Source organism: Manacus vitellinus, unplaced genomic scaffold, assembly GCF_001715985.3.
Source record: "Manacus vitellinus isolate BGI_N305 unplaced genomic scaffold, ASM171598v3 scaffold_81_pilon, whole genome shotgun sequence".
NCBI classification, from domain to species: Eukaryota; Metazoa; Chordata; class Aves; order Passeriformes; family Pipridae; genus Manacus; species Manacus vitellinus.
In genome coordinates, this window is record NW_021940822.1 from 938871 (window position 1) to 957637 (window position 18767).

General features: G+C 45.1%; 1 protein-coding gene across 1 annotated transcript; it reads left to right on the forward strand.

Annotated features, from left to right (window-relative positions):
- The first annotated feature begins 1253 nt into the window (after window positions 1-1253).
- On the forward strand, window positions 1254-18281 carry SLC22A7 (solute carrier family 22 member 7). The gene is made up of 10 exons (XM_008922881.2): window positions 1254-1743; window positions 4212-4315; window positions 9272-9426; window positions 10826-10994; window positions 13227-13344; window positions 15335-15444; window positions 15532-15746; window positions 16223-16331; window positions 17718-17924; window positions 18109-18281. The coding sequence occupies exons 1-10, from the start codon at window positions 1363-1365 to the stop codon at window positions 18170-18172; spliced, it is 1632 nt and encodes a 543-aa protein (XP_008921129.1). The 5' UTR covers window positions 1254-1362; the 3' UTR covers window positions 18173-18281.
- Window positions 18282-18767: the final 486 nt, after the last annotated feature.

Below are 18767 nucleotides of genomic sequence, written 5' to 3' on the forward strand. Positions count from 1 at the left end.
CTGCAGGCTTAGGGGATGAGGGACAGTGCAGACTGCTAGGAGAGGGGTACAGAGTGTGGAAATGCAGTGGGAGATAACCTGTATCAAGCTCTCAACAACACCACTGTTGCTACCTCTTCACATGCACCCCTGCAAAGGGGTTGTAGCCTTTAAAGGGTTCTGCCTCTGCTTGCTGTATGATACACTGCCCTCTTAACTTGGGACACAACCACCTGGGATGTGTTATCCCCAGGAACTGCCCCATGGGTCCACTGTGTCTAGAGCACTTGCTGCAAGGGAAGCGCATCCATGTCTTGTACCTGGGTGGGGCGAGGGTGTTAAGGGACTTACTGGAAAGGGTCCTGCAGGGACCCCCAGCAGAGTAAGGGTAGAGCCCCTTCTCTCAGTGCTTTGTATTTAACTGCCCTAATCTCATCACCAGGCCCATGCAGTGCGGACAGCAGAGCCCGTGGCCCTGTCAGGGGCTGCATGTTCACTCCTTTGGCTGTCACATGGATCCTCAGAGCACACCAGCACAGGGCTTGACCCTGCAGGAGGATGTCACAGCCCCTAATATGGCAAGTGCAGCCTCTCTGCATACCCATCAATTCTTTGCCTGTGTCCTGGGGAAACACTTCTCCAGGGGGAGAAAAGGACCTTGTAGGGAAACATTTTCACTTTTTCCATTCTTTGGAGGACGCTGGTGAGCAGGTAGCCTTCACCTACAGCCCTTCCTTTTACCCCAAAGGTCTCACGCCCCTGTTCGCATCCATCCAGAGACTCATCTCTCTTCCAGGTGCCCTCTCAAGCCTCTGCACGCTCCCTGCTCCATCATCATGACTTGACACAAACCACACTAAAACACACTTAGCTGATGCTCAGCAACCAGGCTTGGTGCCCCTGGGTGTCCCAATGCAGTGAGTCACCCCCACCCTTCCAGAGGCCTGTTTTATGGTCCAGTGGGTCTGGCTGGTTATCAGCTCACACTAGGCAGCATTTGTTGCAGTGCCTGGAATGCTGCCTGGTATATTCCCACAAGAAATAAGAGTGCTCTCACAGCACTCTTCCCACAGCCTCCCTTCCTTTTGTAAATGTCCCTCTCAAAACCACAGCAGGAAGAAAGGACTTCAAAAAGAGAAGGGCCTTGTGCTGAATTCGTTTCAAATTGATGTATTGTGTGCACAGAGGATAATTTCTTTGGTTATACCCCAAATGGGGAGTTTCACTGTGACTTTTGACACCTTCCAGCAAGGTCTCAAAGTCCAATGAAGTGATGGTATGAAAAGCCATGGGAAGTCGAGCTCCAAGAACAAAGGTTGCCTTTCAAGCCCTTGTTGCTTCTCCTTGGTACATAGCTGCTTTGAATGAGAAAACTCCACAGGAATGATGAAATTTGAGGATCTCTTGCTGGAAACTGGGGGCTTTGGCAGATTCCAGATTTTGATTTTGGTTATGCTTTGCCTCCCAAGAATCAACCTGCCCATGCATTTTCTGCTGCATAATTTTATTGCTGCTACCCCCTCTCATCACTGTGCAATTCCGCACCAAGAGGCCTTTGTGAATCTCACCATGGAGGAAGTTCTACTCATCAGTATCCCCCGGGAGTCCGACGGCACTTTCAGCTCTTGTGAGATGTTCTCACAGCCTCAGTTTCACCTGCTGCTCAACTCTTCTCTGCAATCAGAAAACAAATCCATCATCCAGCGCTGCCAGCATGGATGGGTCTATGACCACTCGCAGTTGATCTCCACCATCTCCACCCAGGTAATGCCTGGCCTGTGATGCATCCAAAATTGAAATTAGATCAGTGCTTTGAGGAGCAGATGGACAGGTGTTTGCCGGGTGCAGAGTATCATAAGGGAACCTGTCCATTTTAACCAGTGGACATGAACTGTTTGGAGAACATGCCCTGGGAGGGGGGAGCTCTCTGAAGATCAGAGAAAACAACATTTATTTTTATTATTTTGTAAACATCTCATCTTGCTTAGATTGGTGCCAGCATTTCTTGTTATAATCATCTTAATTTCTCCAGGCAATTGAGAGATTCAGGAGCAGCACAGGGGGAAGACACAGATACAGGATTTTCTCTGTGTGGACCCCACGGCATTGCACAGGATTACACCCTGTCAGGGTTTCATAAGAGTCCATTACTTCCTTTCTTGGTTTTCCAAACACTTTTTAACTTCTATTCCTTTGGTAACCTCTCCTCACTGATCTTCACCTTCCTCCTCTTCTCCACAAGGTTGTGCTGCCTGTTTTCTCTTACCACCAATATCTCTTGCTGCCAAATCAGATGTGCTCTCCAAGGGTCTCCCCTGGATATCAGGAAATGCAGCATGCTGGCCAGCCATAACCTTGAGCCTGCCCAAGGTCCCTGCCCATCAAATAGTCACCACTCACCTTCTGAAACACTTTTCCAGGTCTAACAATTATACCTCTGAGTGTTAATCCTATACTTTCCTTGAAAAATGGCCCAAATCACACTGGTCTTAGGGAGAGGAACAATTTGGTCAGGCAAAAGGGGCACAGTTGTGTTGGAACTGATAGTGCTGACCGCCTCAAGTGAGAGCAGGGAAAAGTGTTAGCCTAGAGCTGATGCCTTCTCCCCACTACTCAATCACTCCTGCTTTCATCAGGCATGGAGGTGAGGATCAGATGTGTACCAGGTCTGTACCTCTTTTCTGCAGTGCTTCAGGGAGAGAGATGTAAAGCAATCATGGGGGAAAGGCAGAAGGAGGTACTCTGCAGCATGGAGCCTTGTGATGCTCCTCCCATTGTGCAGTGGGCTCAGAACCTGTACAAGGGGCCAGGGCTTTCTCTGGACTCTTGCTTTTGTTGCAGGAAAGGTTGCTCAAGGTCTCACTGGCCTTGTCAGAGAGGCTTTGTGTCCGGGTTGATGATTAAATTAAGTTTTGCACATATAGGAAATTAACTCTGCAGCTTGGCTGCAGCATTCTGTAATGATTAGTGACATATCAAACTCCAAGAAAGTAAAATTATGTTCATTAACTTAATTAGGATGAATGTCTAAACCAACTTCTCAGTAAGAAATCAATAAGTTAACATTAAGAGCAAGTTTTTGTTCTCACTTCCCCTCTGCCCTCCTTCTCCCTGCACAGAAAACTTCAAAGGAAACTGGTCAGGGCAACAGAAAGTGGGTTATCAACACAACATTCCCTAATGCAGGCTGAGGCATGTGTTACAGCATCCTGCAGTGGGGCACCCTGCAAATGCCCATCTCACCAGGGCAGTCTCAGGGACATGACAGAAGGATCTGGGGGAGACATGGACCTGGGCAAGTATTGCAGGCATCAGGAAAAGAAAAAAGTTAAACTCTCCATGCATGGTACCCAGGAAAGTTTTCTGATATCTAACACTCTCCTGGGGTACCTTAAGCACAGCATCACCAGCTGGTCAAAAGACGTGATTTTCCTGCTCCACTCTGCACTGGTGCAGCCTCACCTTGAGTCCTGTGTGCAGTTTTGGGCACCACAATATAAAAAAAATATTAAGCTACTTGAGAGCATCCAAAGGAGGGACAAGACAATAGTGAAGGGTCTAGAGGAGAGGGAGAAAGTCATTTATGAGGAGCAGATGATATCACTTGGTTTGTTCAGCCCAGAGAAGAGGAGACTGATGGGACACCCTAATTGTGGTCTTCAACATCCTCACGAGGCGAAGCGAAGGAGCAGGTACAGATCTCTTCACTTTCGCAACCAGTGACAGGGCTCAAGGAAATGGCATGAAACTGAGTTAGGGGAGGCTTAGGTTGGATATCAGGGAAAAGTTTTCACCCAGAGGGTGACTGGGCACTGGAACAGGCTCCCCAGGGAAGCTGTCGCTGCACCAAACCTGTCTGAGTTCAAGAAGCATTTAGAAATGCTCTCAGGCACATGGTTTGATTCTTGGAGTGTCCTGTGGAGGGCCAGGAATCGGACTTAATGATTCTGATGAGTCCCTTCCAACTCAGCATATTCTATGATTCTATGAAGTGTTCACAGGGAGAATGTCATAGTGAGGATAGATAACTGTGACTTTTGTAAGATTCAACTTTACATTTTTCAGGATGCCAGCACTGTCCTATGTGCGGTTTAGCGCAGGATTCTACCCCTCAATCAGATTTGGTGGATACAAATTGTGAGACGTGATGGCTGCCTGCTGCAGTGAAGTGGTGTGAAAAGGCAACAGAGACTGAACTGGGCACTAAGTATCTTTTTTGCCTTGTGTTTCAGTGGGACCTCGTGTGTGAGCAGCGTGGACTGAACCAGGCAACAGCAACCTTCTTCTTCATCGGCGTTACGATGGGGGCTGTGGTATTTGGATACCTTTCTGACAGGTTTGACCCCTTTCAGGCTGTTCCTCCAGGGCCTCAGTTTCATGACAAGAATTTCACAGATCTGTGACCCACAACTGGCAATCAGAGGGAGAAAAGAAAATTGTAAAGGAGAATCCAGCCTCTCACTTGGAAATGGGATTCAAGTCACACTAGGAAGCAATGCAGGGGTAAATAATTAATGGACCAGAGAGTTACCAGTCCACCAGAGAAGCTCTGGCCTTGGTTAGGACTCAGATGCACTGCTGGCTGCGGTCAGCTTTGCTGCAGGAACAGTAAAAACCAAAAAAAATCTAGTACGCAACACCATAGTTAGAAAAAAACTGTCTTAAAAGAGGAAAGATGGTTGAAACAAAGCTCAACGAAGATGTTAAAGGGTTAACTCTTGCAAGTTATAGACAAATTGGCTAATGACAGCCAAGTGAGTGGCTCAGAGCAAATGCATGCCATAGTTCAAAAGAAGAGTCTCCAGCAAGGAAGACCTGATTCTCTCATTACTAAAGAATCAGGGTAAAGGAGATTCTTATAAGCAAAGAGGTATTCCTCAAGGAAGAGCTGAAGCAATGAGGAAAACAGGAACAAATCTCCTCTCCCTGGTCAAATGTTGGAATGTGACAATGTAGACCTGAAAGAAAATCCAAGTAATAACCTAGAAAAAGCATCCATTAAGAAATTCAATATTTTTGCAAACAGCAGAACCAGGAAACCCACCTGAGGATACATAGTCCAGGCACACAATTGGGATGTGCTATTCACCGTATGCTAGTCATGATTTAATAACTGGGTTTCCTGTGCAGGAAACTCCTTTCCTACTTCCTTTTTCTGGAAGCAAGTATGTATTAGTGTACAGCAAGTTACAAAATTACTGCAGAGGGGAACCAGCTTCACACAGTGCTCAAGATGGGAATTTTTACATCCCTGTCTTTGCACATGAGTATATATGTATACTGTTACAAGCATCCAAGACACCTAGTTGATCTTCAGACTGTGTGTCTTGGCTTTGTATCTACAATAGTTTTATAGCGCAGTTGGAGGAAGAGAAACTCAGAATCAAGAAAAGGAGCAGGACAAAATAATGCAGAAGAAAAGGTCTCTGTTAGTGCAAAATGAAAAATAATTTCTTTTACAAATGTATTGTGAGGGGAAAGAGCCAGTAGAAGAAGAAGGCATGAAAGGAGCATCTGGAAATAAAAAGACTACAGTGTGAGAGATAAATGAGTTTGTGCTCACAGTGGGAGAATATGTAGGGGCAGGTGTTGGAGTTGGAGCTTTGAAATAGGCTGACAGAAGAAGACCGAGATAAATTGCAGGAGCAGGGAGTGGTTATCCTAGAGCCTTACAGCACCTTTGAGATGGAAAAGCTGGAACAGTTAGCATTGTGTGACCTCCACAGCAGAGGGCTGGGATGGTGTCACATCTCAAATCTGTTTTAAACTGGTCTCCAAATAATATCTCAGGAACTACAAGCCAGGCAGTCTGACATCTGTCTGTACCAGGCAAATTGGCAGAAACCACTCTGAAAGATTGAGCCAGTGCCCCATGGGACACACTGGAGAAGAATCAGTTGGTTTTTTTCAAAACATCCACGCCTTACAAATGTATTAGATTTCTTTGCTTGCATATCAGCAGAGGAGACTCCACCTACACTGTATCAAGAAGCCTCCTTGCCAAAGGCTTCTTAGGAAATTGAGCCACCCTAGGATAAGAGGGAATGTCTCTGCATGACTAAATAATCAATTAAAAGCCAGGAAGGAGAAAGGAGATGTAAGTGACAAGGGAGGGGCCAGTTCTTGGATTTGTGTGCTTTTCAGCACATTTGTAAATAATCTGGAAAGAGAGTAAGTGGGGAGGTGATGCTGAGTGGTAGAGATGAGATCCAAGCATGGAGAATTGCAGAAGGACTCTGTGACTGGATGGGAGAATCAGAAGACAAAATTTCAGGGCAGATTAATCTAAAATAGAGAAAAATTTTAACTTCTCATTTAAAAAGGAGGCTCTGAGCTGACCCTAGCTACTCAGTAGGAAGACTTTGGTGTTATGACAAACACAGTTTTCTCTAGGCAAACATCCACACAGCAATGAGTAGTGGCTGGGGAAGCAAGTGGAAAATCAAGAATCATTAGGAAAGGAATATAAAATTAATATTACTATTAAGAATATCACTATGTGGTAACATATAAATGCATGGTGGTCCCATATCTTGAATTCTGTGTGCAGATTTGATCTCCCTCCATGCCTCTTCCCCATCTCAAAAGGATACAGGAGAAATGGACAAAATTTGGAGAAGCTAACAGCAAAAGACAAAGTTATGGATGGCCTTCCAATTGGTCAGACAAGGACCCTTCAGTCTGCTCGAGTGGCAGCTAACAGGAGTTTCACAGTCAGTTGTGCCCTTGTGAGCAGGCTGAAGAAGAGCTGAGGGTGCACCTGAGCTACATGGCCAGGGCTTAGAGGGCCTGTCAGGAAGTTCTTGCAGCCCATGTAATCACAGTGTGGGGGCAGCACACCCAGATAATTTGGCAGAGCTGTTAAACATCAGAAGCCATGCCCCACATCTTCCCTATCACCTAAGTTGACTTCTGTCGCTGATAATGTCGGAACGGCCAAAGCGACACGAAAAAAGGTTCCAGCAAAATTTATTCCAAGAAAAAAGCAGGGACAGCCACCCGGGGCTGCTACGCAGCCCCTTAAGTACAGTTTTTGAACACACGTAATGCACACGGATAGGACAGTTCAAACTTTCACACCAGAATTCTTACAGCTAATAGGTGCATTTTCTAAACTCTACTTTCTCACAACAAGTTTGCTCTTTCTCAAAACAGCCCAGTTCTTTCCCACAACAGTCCCGAGCACCTGCTCTTATTTTTCTCTCATGTTGATGTTCTTCCCAACCACTCTTGTTCAAAACAGGTCCTTGTTCTCATGAGACAGTGCTCCTGTTCTCATGAGACAGTGTTCTCTGTTCCCACAGGACAGCTTCTTCAGGATGCATCAGTATGTTGTCAGGATCAGGGCCTCCATTTTCAGTCCTCTCTTTCCACTCCATCTCAGGGGTATACTTTGATCTGGTCAACATCTATTGCTTCCTCAGTATGTGCCAAGGTGCTGACAGACCCGCTGTCACCCGTGACAGACTTCCCATTAGCAACCTTTCTTTTGTCTGATAGAGATGAGATCCTACTTCTTTGTGCTAACAACAAGGCAGAGATTTCATCTGTTGTTCCCCAGGGTGAAAATCATCTGGTCCTGGCATTTTGCTACTGTTCAGGTTTGTTTTTTTCCTAAGCCTTGACAGATATTTGAATTTGAGAACAATTCTATTCACAAATTTTACCCTGGTAGACCCTCCAACAACCTTCACTGTGAACACATAGATGCAAAAACACATATTGTTTCTGTTCTTGTCTGCTTTTTTCTGAAGACTCCTCTTGTACTTTGTCCTTGTACTGAATTGGCTCTACGATGCCTCGACAGAATTCCATATTGTTGGGTTTTTATGAAAATGGTTTTTTAATTAATTTTATGCTTGTGCAGTCTGCTCCTTTTATTGTATTTTCTAGTCTTTCAGAGGTTGTGCTTTCCTGCCAGTCTCTTTGAAGACAATTTTAACAGCATTATTTCTAGTAGCCTCCCTGTATCCTACAGTTCAATCCTGCCAGCTCGCCTCTGGTTTTCCTAGCAGGTGGTGTGTGTTTTCTGAGAGAGTCTAGTAATGTGTCCTTAAATAGCTGTCTTGAGTTTTGTGGGAAATCTCGTGGTTTTATATCCTTCTTGCTGCATTTTCAAGAAAAATAATCTAAAAAATGTGTCTTCCTTCTTAGGCAGTTATCTCTTGGAAGCTGGATCTAGCTCTGGTGTGTTTCTGGGTGTATCCTGTTCTGATCCAGGGGCATTATGATGTCTTTTGCAAACTGGTCTGTGCTTAAATTTCAAAGCAGTTCCAGCAAACTTCTTGCACCCAAGATAGAAGTTGTTTTTTTCAGCAGTAGATTAATTACTCAACTGCTGAATTAATTATTGTGGCATTATGTCCCAGTACACCACTTTTTCCCCCAAAGCAATTTATCTTGCCACCATCCTTCTCAGGTGGCCACTAAGAGAGCCCTAATGCCAGGATCAGAGCAGGATTTCAGTCCTTGTAAACTGAACATCACCTATTGACAGGCTTAATCTACTACTCAAGTTTGAACCTAAGCTTTCTTAACATGCTGTGCTGATGTACCTCAGGAGACTGACACCTGCTGCTCCATTTTGATTAGGTTGGGTAGAAATACACGCAGAAATATTTCTTTATGTGTGTGTCTGTGTATACACACATGCATTTGTGTGTACTTGATTTTCTGTGTTTCTCCACACTCTCCATATAGGACTCTGGATGTGGTGTAAGATACTATGACTTCCAAAACCCTCGGGGAACAACCTCCTCAGAGACCCCTTAGGATATCAGGGCTACTTGCACATGTGGGCTGACGACTGGATTCCTTTGTTTTCCTTCCAACAAGCAGGTTCAAAATGTCATTACTCTCTCTCTTCCTTGAGAGTGGTGACAGCGGCTGGTCCTGAGTGAGCCATGGGAGAAGGACATGCTGAGCCAGTCATGGGGACAGCAATTGGAGGGAGCAGGGTGTGCCAGCAGCAGGGGATTTGGAGCTGACATCACTGCTTTTGTGATGTTGTTAGCCAGGGGAGCCTGATTTGTTGTTCTGATCAGTGTTGCTCTTTCCACTGGAGAGCCCCATGCCCAAAGCTCATGGGGCAGTCTGGCCCTCTGAATGGGAGTGCAACACTCTCGCAATGCCTATATCCAGAGACATTTCCTCTCCTCAGGATGTTGCATCTTGCACCCTTTGCACAGCGGGTAATATTTTAATTTTCTCCTAAAATCCTGGTTTACCCACTTCAAACCATACTCCTGTGACAGGTTTCCAGCCATTGTAACCAAGCTTGTGCCTGTGGCAGGTTCGGACGGAAAACCATGCTCCTGCTGTCGCTTGTGTGCTCTCTTGTATTTGGGATGCTGAGTGCTGCCTCGGTCTCCTACAGCATGCTGGCCATCACACGGGCCCTCACCGGGGTGGCCATGAGTGGTGTCTCCCTGATTGTATTGCCTTTGGGTAAGTATGTGGGGGTTTGTGGGTGTCTGGTTGTACAGGGGGACTCCTGACAGGCAGTGAGTAGGAAGGGATTTGTCCACCAGACAGGATGGAGTTAGTAGGAACAGGAGTCTGGAAACTGTGCAATTTCATTACAGGCAGCCAAAAGAACATCACTCTCGGAAGGATCCAAGAATTACAATTTTCTGTTTGTCTAATTAATACTTTAACAATCTAGACAAAATATAACCACTTCCGTTGCATGAACACTTGTAACACATGATACCCAACTCCTGTTAAGCATCATCAGTAGTACAATAAAAGCTGTAGACCAAAGTATCTGCCCCTTTCCTTTGATACAGAGTTCTCACCCTTCAAGTGCACATTTTTAAGACAATTCAGCAGCATTGCCCTGTCCTCAGCACGAGCAGGATGGTGTGTCATTTAGAGGGTATTTCTACTTCTCTAGTCTTGAGTTTCTGCACAGTTTTCCTTAGTTCCCAATCTTTGTATTTTACCACACACACACACACACACACAAAATCATACAGAGCTAGGCAGAACTGAAGCTGAAGAATTTAGACTATTATGTAATAAAAACAAGCTCCAAACTTCAGGGTACCCAACAGACTACTGGATGATTTTGTAGATACAGTTGGGACATACTGGGCAAGAGTCTTAGTACCCAAGAGCAAATTACAGATGCAGCAAAAATTTGCAAGATTTTTGCAGATCCAGAAAAAAATCAAGCTAAAATGGCTTCAATACTAGAAAAGTCCATATAAGACCTGACAAGGACTGCTATATCTTTTGTTATTATAAAGGTTGATTCCTGCAAGACAAAGTAGAGCTTGGGAGGGACATTTCTGATTGTTAAAGGTTGTGGCAAGACATCCAGATCTTTGGAGGGAAAATGGCTTTTTTAGTTCACACACACAAATGAAGAGACCACCATCTGGCTTTACATGTGCATTAGTATTCACACTGCGTAGATTCCACGTGACAGACAATTCATCTCAATATATTTCTTTAATCTGAAATAATGAGTGGGCAGAGAAATGGGAAACCAGGCAAGCAAGACAGTTAGGAGGGAAAAAAATCTTTCTGACAAAGAAGACCATTTGAATGCTATTGACAGGGATAAAAAAAAAGGTATCACTTAGAGTGTTTTTAGCACTGTTTCTTAATATGTAACCAGTATTTATTTTTTTAAAGGTTTGATTTTAGTTGCTTACAGCTTTAGAAGAGGTTAAGAATTGTGACGAATGTTTTAAATGTTCCAAATATTGGCCAAACAGTGGAACCTTGTGAAGGAGAAGACTATGGATGTCACATTGCTTTGCACTTCTTAAAAAGCCCTGCAGACCCCTTCCTGGAGAACTCCTGTGTGTCCCATCTAAATGCTGCCTCCCTCTTGCAGCGATGGAGTGGGTGGACATACAGCACCGCACCTTCACCGGGATCCTGACTAGCATCTTCTGGAGTGTTGGGAACATGCTGCTGGCCATGGTAGCATACTTGGTGCGGGAGTGGCACTGGCTGTTAGTAGCCGTAACAGGACCTTGTCTTCTGAGCATTGTCTGCCTGTGGTGAGTGAAGTGACAGGGTGGCTGATAGGGATGGGAGCAGGCTGTGATTTGCCTCCTCTGCTTTGTCAGCGTGGCAAACATCGGAACACTGATCCTAAGATTCACTCCAGCAACTTCAAGAGGAGCAGGACTCATCTGTGTCCTTACTTGGATTGCCCACACATGGCAGCTTTTGAAAACAGCAGAGCCTGGGTTTCATCTCTCCAACAAGGCCAGGAGCAAAGGTCACATCACAGCTTTGGGGACAAGGAGGAGGCAGGACTGGGGCTGAGGCCAGGCATTTGGATGACAGGTTGCAGCACAAGAGAGCAGGATTTGGTGCTGCAAGCTCTGTTAGACATGTCAGAGTAAAGAAAAGATATATCAATAAAGGGAGTGAGGACCAGATCCCTGGCTTTAATCCTTAGCAAACTCAAGATAAATAATTTATCCATCCTCTGTCCCTACCTCACTGGGAAGGATACTTTTGGCACCAATTTTTCCATGAGAGCCAATGACACCTTCAGGTCAGGTCAGGTTCATTTACCTCTGTACTTCCCATGGCTTTTCTCAGCTGTGTAACCACTCGGATGGGCCAAATATACCTGCTTTTTGTGGGCTATTTCCCTCCCGTTGCATTATTTAAGACATATATGTCATGTCCTAAGGCTCAAAATGGGAGATGGTTCATTTAGTAGAAGAAACTTTGATTTTTTTTTCAAATAAGCAAGCAGGTATTCCCACAACTGCCCTACTGAAAGCATTCAGCAACGAGGAGGTGAGTCTCCTTCACCTTAGGGTGGTTGTTTAGTTCCTTTTGGATAACGGCGCAGTGCTGGATCGCACTGCAGTAGTCACAGATCTGTCCCTCAGGGGGATGGGGAGCTCTTGCTGGAAACCATGCAGAATAAGTTCTGATTTTAGACACATGGGTCCAAAAATTATGTGGATAATCACTGAACAAAAAGAGTGATATCCAAATGCTGAAGTGCCTTTCAGCTGCTATCAAGAATGCTTCTGAAGACTATGGTTTGCTTGCTTACTGCATCTGTCAATCAGCATGAAGCACTAGATTAAATAGCTGCACAGATCTAGTACAAAAATCTCAAATAATCCTTACTAAAAATGGAATATAAACTGATGCTGTTGTTATTCAATGGCTAAAGAAAGATGTACTGGCTTTCTGGCAAAGAGTAACATTTGATCTTTCACTGATCAAGTCCAACACAACTAAAATATGTGTTCTGCTGACTTTTTTAGTTTGAGTTGTTTTGCTTGCTTTCTAGGACAACCAGCCAAAAAAACCTGAGTCCTTGGAAGTGCTGAAATTCACAGATACATTTGGACCCACCCTTTCCATGACGGCTGTTTGGTTTTTTTTCTCTTACTGTATCTTTTACAGAGATTAGTTCTCCAACAAACTATACTATAGTTTGATCAAACTTGAAAGACCCAAAAGGCCAGTGACTGGCAGATAATTAAAACTCCCTGAAGTATAGAATTAAAATCTAATTTAGCACTCTGTAGATACTATTGACACAATGTCAGAACCCAGTGGAGACATTAGACTACCAAAAGACATAATATTACACCCTAGAGACAGTGGCAATGAGCACAAAATGCCATCTTTCCTTCTTTATATTTCCCAAGGTTGTTCACTAGTTTTGTCGTAATCTGATTTAGGTCACATGAATCACGAACAGCTTACAGGGATCTATATTAGCTCTATACAGTATAGCATCCCTGGTCACTCAGTGACTGGCATGGGCACGTCATTGAGGGCTGCAACCTCAATGATTTAGACTCAGTTGACTGTCTTGTGCAGGAGGCTTTGATTATTGTTAAAAACAAATAATTTAAGTAACTAACAAAGTAAGTATAGAGCTTACTACTTCATTGTAATTTTTAATATCTCACAATTTCAAACTTTAAAAAGTCACAAAAAGCACAAATGTGTAAACTCTCTGGGGCAAATTTTAATTGATAAAAGTTTGGAACTTCAACCAGCTCAGAAAATTCAAGCTTTGATCAAAGATCACATGATTAAAATTTTGGCTAGACATACATCAATTAGCAGACTGCACTCCTTTAGGGGTAGAAGAGCATATAGGTGTAAAAAGGGTGTCCCATTACTCTCATTCTCATGCACCATGGTTGCTATTTTCAGCTGAGGTTGCAGTCTCATAAAGATGCCAGAGCCATGAATGTGGGGTGGAAAACATGAAGGAACACTGTCTTCTCTCCTTGCTTCAGGTGGGTCCCAGAGTCTGCCCGGTGGCTCATAGCCAAAGGCAAAGTGAAGCAAGCTCACAGGCATCTGCTTAGATGTGCAAGAATGAACAGAAGGAAAGATTTTGCTCTCTCGCCAGAGGTAAGAAACTGAAGATCCAGACACATGTTCTTCCTTTCCCACCTTCTCTCTATATATTTTACTTCCATTTGATGTCTGAAGCAATGCTCAGTCTGCAGTGTGTTCTGTGGGGCACTGTGGTCCACAGGGTGCCATGCTCCTTTTTTATTCTAGAAAGCAGCTACATTCACTCCTAAAGATAAAACAGCAGCCCAGATCCCATAAGACCAGAAATCTCTTTCATTAGGTGGAGTGTCTTTCCACTCATTATTGCCATGACAAGAGGCCTCAGTGGACTGGACACTGGACTAAATACACAGTGAGAGAGAAGCGCAGCCTGAGAAAATAAGGCAGAGGCATCACTCCCATAGCAGACAGGAGACTGTGCAGTTGCACAGGAACTAGTCCAACTTAGTGTTTGCCTTCCTGGTCGCTGTAGTATTTGCCAAGTGTTGGTACAGTGCTGGAAGAAAGCAAACACAAATTAATAGCATGTAGGTAGCATATTTTCTCTCACATTGCACTTGAGATACTTCACATACTATAATCCAAAAATGCAAAAGCTAGTTCACCTTAGGCTGTATTTAGTGTATATATGAAACTGGAAGATTGTCAGCAATGGTGCCACAGTGATCAATGTGGGTGTAAAGAACATTCAGCATAATCAAATTTTTCCCCTGGCTAAAACTTTGCTTTCAAGTGAGTCAGCTGGTTCTGCCAGCACTTTTAAAGGGATGTGGCAAGGGCGAGGCATTGGGCAAAGTATGCATGCATCCACTGGTTTGTACCCATTTTTGCCTGACCCTAAAGGTGTAAAGAATGAAGTTGCTCAGCTAGATGTCTGAACAAATGAAGAGGAAGGAGAACCCTAACAAATGGACAGCATTTAATTTTTAAAAAGCAGTTTCTTAATATCTGTCAAAGAGGTGATTAGCCCTTTTGATTTATGACAGAAAAATGGTGTGGCCTATGCAGCTCTGTGGCTGGGATTAAGTATTTATGCAAAAGCTTTGGCTGAGGCTTTGCTTTCTCTGAAGACGATATTGATTTGAAAGTACATATAACTAGTTAGCAGACTCTCTCCTCAAGGTTTCCTGTGTTTCATAACCTTATCAGTTTTAACTGTCCTACCCTGCATTGGCTGATGATTTTTGGACATGGTGAAGTGAGGCTGAGAAGAATTCTCTCCCAGTAGTAGGTATCCACATCATTACTGTCTGAAGCCTCCTCCTTTAGACTGCAATGTAATGACCAGCTGGCAGGGGCTGGCACGCAATTCTCCTGACCAAATGCAAATGTGGTTGTTTCCTCTGGAGTAAAACGACTCCATCATTTCTGCTGGAGATCTCCATTAAATACACAGTGAACCCATGGCAACCAGCTTAGGTATAGCTGCATTGCAGACCTGTGGTTGTGTGAATCTCTTGCATCTCAACCAGTGAGCAGAACTCACCAACTCCACTAGTACTGCTCAATCAGTTGCCAAAAGCCTTTGTGAACAAGCACTCTCTTCTTCCTCATGGGCAGGGTTCACTTTTCCGTGCTTGACTTTTTAATGTATTCTGTATTTATATAAACAGATGTACAAATGATTAAATAAATGCACTCAGAAAATAAAGCATGCAGCTCACTGTTAGCTGCTGTCTGAGACCTCATAAAACAGCAGGCAGCCACATGGTGAATAGGGTGGAACTGACCAACACTGACCTTGCTAACACCATGATCTGTCATTTCTCTACAACCCTTTCTGCCACATGGGGTATATAGGTAAGAGGGTAGAAGGGGCCATGAGAAGAAAAACAGGTCTAAAATCATAGGCAATCTGTAAAGTTGTAGGAAGACATGCCTCTGACAATGTATGCTCACAGAATTGTTCTGCAATGGGAATGCATGGCAAATCCAAGGCAGAGCTGAAGCTGGGAAGGGCAAAGTCCCCAGCCTGTCTAGGGTTTCATGTCTGGATCCTAAAAATACAGTAGCTGAGCTATTTCCTTCATTCCATCTCTCCCAGGCCCTGACAAGGATGGCAACAGACAAAAAGCCATCAGGGAGTTACTTCTATATCAGCTTGTTCAAAACACCAGTCCTGCGGAAGATCTCTCTGTGTTCTGGGGTTGTGTGGTAAGCAGTATCACTTCACATGGGGGATTCATCCTGCATTTCCCCAGAGGGATTTCCCTAAGTCCCATCTCTACACACTCCTCACAGGTTTGGTGTTTCCTTTTCTTATTACGGCATGAGCATGAACCTGACTGGCTTTGGGCTCAACATCTATCTGTCCCAGTTTGTGTTTGGTGTCATTGAGATTCCAGCCAAGATGATCATGTACGTGCTGGTGAACCGAGTTGGACGGCGACAGAGTCAGGCGTGGACACTCATCCTGGCTGGACTGTGCATAGGAGCCAACATTGCCATTCCCAAGCGTGAGATGCTATATGCAGTACTTGCTAAAGGGGAGGTTTCCATTCTGTGTAGTGCTAGAGAAGGAAAACCATATATCATGTTCACAGGCAATTCTGTATAGAAAAGTCCTCCACCTAAGGGGTGTCTATGAGTCAAGGTCACTAATATGGGCTAGCCCTAATATCTGTTGGCAACAGATGGTTTCCAGTCACTGTGAAGGGCCCCGTGATGGCAAGGTAAAGTGCCTATCTTAATTATAGATCTTGTACAATGGGAAATGTCAGGACCTATCCTTTCATCATTTCAGCTCCCATTTGGGCTAACAACAAACTGACAGATCCAGCCTTTGGAGACAGCAACTCCAGGGCTATGAAGCTCCCTGTTTTGTCTGTGAGAGCATTGAACCTTCTCCCTTCTTACACATGAGGCGACAGGAAGCTTCTTCCTAGAGGCAGCTCTTTGACCATTGTCACATATGCCTTTTCTTTCCCGCTAGCCTTCACCTCCTTGCGTTCTGTAGTAGCCATTATGGGCAAAGGCTTCTCAGAAGCTGCGTTCACTACTGTCTTCTTGTACACCTCTGAGCTCTACCCTACCATACTGAGGTAAGAGATGCCACTCACCTGAATGCACACCCAGAGCCTCGGTGGGGTATTTGACACCAGCACAGCAGGATGTGCTGTTGGTCAGATTGGTCCCTTGCCTCTGGAAATAGCAGGTTCTAGGGATTACATATACTCACAAAAAAGGGGCAGAAAGCCACCTTTTCTTGTGGGTTATGTGCGGTTGGGTTATGTGTGGTTAGTTTATGTTGATAGGGAGACGAATGGAAAAGTGAGGAGTATTCTGTGTGGGAAGATTTTTGAACTCCGTAAGGCATCTGTGCTTAGTAAAGTCTTACTTCCCTGTGATAATCTGTCAGTACCTGTTAAAAGACCCTGAAAATAATAACTTGAAATATTAAGTTTTATAAGGAACACATACTACCACATGTTTGAGAGTCTTTTGGACATCAGATGATATTAAAGCATGGATTAACTAGTCTTCCAGGAGGAAAAAAAGAATTTACTTGAAATGTCTGGGTAACAGTAACAAAAAGAACAGATTTACCTTCTGCATAGTTTGGGATACAGCTGGACTGGTGGAAGGAACCACCTCACTGCTTTCTTTGTGAAAGTCTGAAAAAACCCTCATGAAACACAGCAGGCCTTGTAACTGACCTCACCTCTGTCCCTTCATGCCCAGAGTACCCTTCTTTGCCATTTAGTCCTTTAGCTTTCAATGGTCTGTTGCATGTGGCAAATGATCCATATTTAAACCAAACTTGTAACACTGATCTGCTACTTTTCATCTCAGATTGGTTTGTATTTTTCACTCAAAGACCTTGACAGAGACATAACTGTTGGTTCCTTCTGCAGTGCTTGTTCTGTATATGCACAAACAGATCCCGGGATCCTTGTTATTGGTGTGAAATTCCACCCACCCCCTCAAAATTAGGTCTTATTTTTGGTCTCTGCAGCAAGCTCTCCTGGGCTCATCACTACAACAGGACCAAAGGTGTTCACAGATATCTCTAGTGTATGCCACCTGCCTAGAAATACCTGGGAAAAGATGGAACTTGGGTTTGCTTTCAGTAGGTCAGAGGACTTACTACTAGAAAATGCTCTCAGGGTTTTAGACATTTAAGGTGGAAATAACTTTACAGCAGATATTTTGAGTGTGGAACTGCAGCTTCTTTCTCATAATAGATATAAATCTATTTCTCACAGCAGCTACAGTTGCTCTCTGGGAAATACTATGATTGTAGGAAGATATGAAGAAAGAAGGAAAAAACCCTAGGAAAAAACTGTCAGAGGAAATACCTGGGGCAAAAAAAAGCCTCAGTACTTAAAGAAAAATGCAGGGCAAGGGGCAGAGTTCTGCACTTTTTCCCAAGATCTGATATGACAGAGGTACCCCTCTCTTTCTCATGATGGTCTATACCTTTCCAGGCAGAATGGGATGGGGTACACCTCCTTTGTGGCACGCCTCGGCGGGGCTTTGGCCCCACTTGTGTTCCTGCTGGACGAGGTGTGGAGGTCTCTGCCAGAGGTGACATACTGCAGCGTAGCAGTGTGCAGCGGTGCAGTGGCCTTTCTGCTCCCAGAGACACTCAACACGTGCCTGCCTGAGGGTATTGAGGACATCGAGAAGGCACAGTGAGTCAGCCCCATCCTGCCTTGCACATGGAGTCCCCTGAGGCAGAGGGGACATAACCTCTCTGTTGCCTGCAATTCCCTGTCTTTGGGTGGCAGTGAATGAAGGGACAGCCCGGTGGTGACCGGGCTGTCAGGCTTCCTGCTTTTCTGTCCATCAGCCCAAACATGCGTTTTTTTCTTCCAGAGTAAAAGTGCCACCAGAAACCACTGCTCCCGAGGGCACGCCGCTACAGTCTCTGCTGAAGTGAGGCACTCCATGGGACAGCCACCATGTAGGACTGCACAACTGGCCCTTTCTTCACTTACTATCTTTTCAGCAGCAGTTTATCACTCTGGTTTATCAAGATCCTTCTCGAACACAGTACGAGATGCAGTCTGATGAGCCCTGAGGGAACAGCCTCTTCCCTCCACCTCCCAGCTGTTCGTAGGGCTCAGGGCTGTGCCTGCCAGACCTCGCAGAGCCCCCTCCAGCTCCCGCCTCTGTCATTGCTGGTTTTCCCCTTCATCCCGAATTTCATGGGCATCCTGTTGCCTCCCGCCTGTCTGGGTCCCGCTGGGCCTCTGGGACCTGCCTGTCCCCTGCACACTGGCCTTTCCCCGGGTCCCAGAGGAGGTCCATACCCGTGGGGTGGTCACGGCAGCCCGTGTGTGCGGTCACGGCCAGCCCAGACCTGGCAGTGTCTCCGGTTGGTCGCACCAGCCCTACAAGGCTATGGGGCCGCAGGGCAACCACCACCTGCCAGTGCCCATGGCCTGCAGCACGACCTGGAGCTGGGCTGCAGCCCCGGGACACGAGTGCACAGCACCGACACCACGGCTGGGTGTCCGAGCCCAGCGGCGGGG